Source organism: Eurypyga helias, unplaced genomic scaffold (assembly GCF_000690775.1).
Source record: "Eurypyga helias isolate BGI_N326 unplaced genomic scaffold, ASM69077v1 scaffold50181, whole genome shotgun sequence".
Lineage (NCBI taxonomy): Eukaryota > Metazoa > Chordata > Aves > Eurypygiformes > Eurypygidae > Eurypyga > Eurypyga helias.
In genome coordinates this window covers 7,459-10,712 of record NW_010231233.1, presented here as the reverse complement: position 1 = coordinate 10,712, position 3,254 = coordinate 7,459, and the positions used below count along the sequence as shown (strand labels likewise).

Below are 3,254 nucleotides of genomic sequence, written 5' to 3'. Positions count from 1 at the left end.
AATTGCTTTCTAATTTAGCTAATTGGTTTTGTCAAGGCTGTGGAATGTATGGAGTGTGGCTGATTATCTTCCCAGTGTTTCATCATTACAAGTGAAAATAACCTAAAAGCATTCTTTTTTTAAATAAAACAAACATGTGCAGTGCATTCTGGGTGTCAGGTCTGCTTACTTCAGCTTTTGCGCGTAGCCTGTGGCCTCAGGCTGTTCACAGGCCACTGAGACCATTTCTGAAGTGCAGCAGACATTTCTGGCATTCCTTCCTCAGCGGTGCACACTCCCAAAGTAGGGCTGCTCAGAAACTCATATGTAAAAGGACCAGCTCAGGATAACTGCAGTGTGAGAGCATGCGTAAGTGAGTTAAACTGAGCAGTATTTTACCTGAAGGGGAGAGCTAAGTTACTGCGTTAGGAGAGGGCTGGGAAGGGAGGCCAGGCTTTTTGCTCATGCATGTGGTAGCTAAACCCATGCTGTCTTTTCTGCTTTGCAGGTAGTGGCCATGGAAGTAGCACTTTGCTCCCTCATACCATCATCAATGAATTTCCAGAGTACGGCACCGTAGAGCCAAGTGGAGATGTGCCGAGGACTTCATCACTGCGCCAGGCCAAGCCTGTGATTCACAGTCCAGAAAGATGGGACAGTCACCTCTGGATGCCTGGCAGGCCCCTTCCTCAGCATGCAGCTCCTGCAGGCAATTCAAGACCTGATGCTGGGGCAGTGCGGCTGCGCGCCCCAGAAGAAGATTTGAAGCCTGTGGGTAACTTGCCAGAGGTGATGAAAATCTCTCAACAACTGGAAGTAACAAAGGTGCAAGGGAGAGCAAATACTCCTCTTGATTCAGAGACGCAAATGGAAAAAAAGAGCATTACTGGCAGCCAAAATGTGCAGGCAGCCAGAGAACCAGTTCCAGCAGGCCAAGAAAAACCCTCAGACGTGCCTTTTCCATCTGAACAAACAGCTGAGGAAAAAATGCATTTGATCATAGAGAAAGATCTGGCTGCAATATTGACTGGAGAAAAGCAGTCCGAGTCCTTGCAAGCCATCAGTAAGAAAGCTGAGGAGGTCCATGCAGCGCAAGAGACAAGCTGTCATAGACCATCTGTGACGAACCTGGAAGCAGCCAGCAGAGTGGAGAGGTGGGCACAATTTGAGGAGTTTTCAGCTTACAGTCAAGGCAAAATGCAAATGGGTCCTGAGAGGAGGCTCTCTAAAGAGGCAGCTGTCAGCAAACATGTAGAATTTCAAGGCGTGGAGATTTTATGGCTGCAAAAAGCTGAGGAGCAGAGAAGAAAGAAGCACTTGCTGCTGGAGACTGTGTCTGTGGAGAGGAAAACGTTCCCCAAAACAGTCAGCCACCCTGCACCACCGATGGTGTCCCCCGACTTAGTCTCCTTGCCGGACAGCACTTGGAGCGAGGTCTGTGAGGACCCGAGGCTGGGATCCACTGCCTGTGGAGCTGCTCCTCTGGTGCTGCATGATGAAGGTGGGGATGATGAAGTTTTTGTGAAGGACAAGAACAGCTGCGGAGAGAAGGAGATGACTGGGCTAGCGAGAGGCCAGGGCAGGTGAGATGTTGCTTGGGGAGGCGTGGGGGGCAGGCAGGGTTTCTATCATCCCAAGCACGCAGCTTGTGCCTACCCCTTTAGCAGCTAATGACAAACAACGAATGTGTGTCTGCCTCCTGTAGCATGGTGACAATGGTAGCAGTTCATGCCTGCTGATGGCTAGCACATGAAGTTGTGGCTGAACCCTGTCCACACCAGCTTGCAGAAGTTTGAAGTCTGTTTCAGGTTTGGAAACGTAAAGATGCCTCTTGTTGTTTGCAGAATAATGACTGTGTGACGAAGTATCTCTAGCAGGTGTAGCTGGGATCCAGACGTGGCACATAACTAAATATAGACAGTATGCAGTCCTGGCTTTATGTGCCCAGCTGTATTTTCTGGTTTCAGGCAGAGTTCATGCAAGAACATTGTGAGCACCTCTGTGAGGTCAGATAATAAAGACATTTTACCCTGTGCCTTGTACATTATAAGAGGGTAAATGCTGTGATGCACTTTCTATATTATTTATGTATCTGTGTTCATATAATTTCAGCAATTTTCATATTGCAAAATTTGTGTGCGTTTTTTACAAGAGCATCCTGATTTGCTTACTTTTCCTTCCTGATGCCTATCTGTAACAAAGCAAAGGGTCCCACTGGTCCACTCTGAGCAAACCGTGCCTGCTTAGACCTGGCAGGGTGTTTGCTGCTGAAACAACAGAATCTCAGCAAAGGAGGCACTCCTGTCTCTGCACCTTGGGCTCCGCAGAGTTTGGTTTTGGCTAGTGTGTGGCATCACTCAGGTGAGCAACCCGGACACCTGGTATGTGCCATGAGAAGCCACGCTTCTTCTCAAAGAAGAAAACTCTCTGCGGGGGGATGCTACACACACCTTCCCCAGTGAGGAGATTCACCCAGGGGTCTATGTCTTTCCCCTGACCTGAAATGAGCTATTTCTGATTGATTTCCAGGCTGGTGGAAGAGAGGGAAGCATCCACAGCAGGATATGAAGATGTCCATGGGCCTAGGCACTCCGACGTCTCCACTGATCTGTACAGCTCACAGTTCGAAAACATCCTAGACAATGCATCTTTATACTACAGTGCAGAGTCGCTGGAGACATTGTACTCAGAGCCCGATAGCTACTTCAGCTTTGAGATGCCACTCACTCCCATGATCCAGCAGCGCATGAAGGAGGGCGGCCAGTTTTTAGACAGGACGTCAGCTTTGCAGCAGCCAGATGTCCTGCAGCTTCCCCCTGATAGGGAGGTGAAGGGCTGTGGTGAAGGCATCATCAATGGCTTAAGGGATGTAAGCGAAACACTCTTCAGAGGAGACGTCACGGAAGTCCCTCGTTTGGAAAGGTAAAAGCAATGGGTGAGCTTTCTGTGTGCCTGCTGATTTTCCTCTGTGTCTCTCTACTTCAGTGGATGGTTGCAAAGTGGGTTGTTTTTTTTTTTTACCTCTTTCACTGCTACACGTTTTCTGCACAGAAAAATTTCCAGTGTAAGAGACTGAGCTGCAGGAGAGAAGTGGGCTATCCAAAGCTGCCGTTCATTTAGAAAAGTGAAAATTTACATTAGGAAGGTTTTGTAGGTGATACTTTTGTCAATAAAAGGCTGATACTGTTGCATTTCTGGGACCTATCCCAGAGGACGAGTTAGTTGCTGGTTACAGATTAACCTTGTTTGGCTCCAGTTATACCTGAATTTGTTAG

The 3,254-nt window shown here is 48.2% G+C and overlaps 1 protein-coding gene across 1 annotated transcript; it reads left to right on the top strand.

The window, feature by feature from the left end:
* Positions 1-344: 344 nt before the first annotated feature.
* On the top strand, positions 345-2,901 carry LOC104516585 (PH and SEC7 domain-containing protein 3-like; the record flags this gene model as incomplete). Its single annotated transcript, XM_010160960.1, has 3 exons — positions 345-348; positions 488-1,562; positions 2,509-2,901. Coding segments are annotated over exons 1-3 (1,472 nt in total), but the record flags the coding sequence as incomplete, so codon positions are not given.
* Between the last annotated feature and the right edge of the window lie 353 nt (positions 2,902-3,254).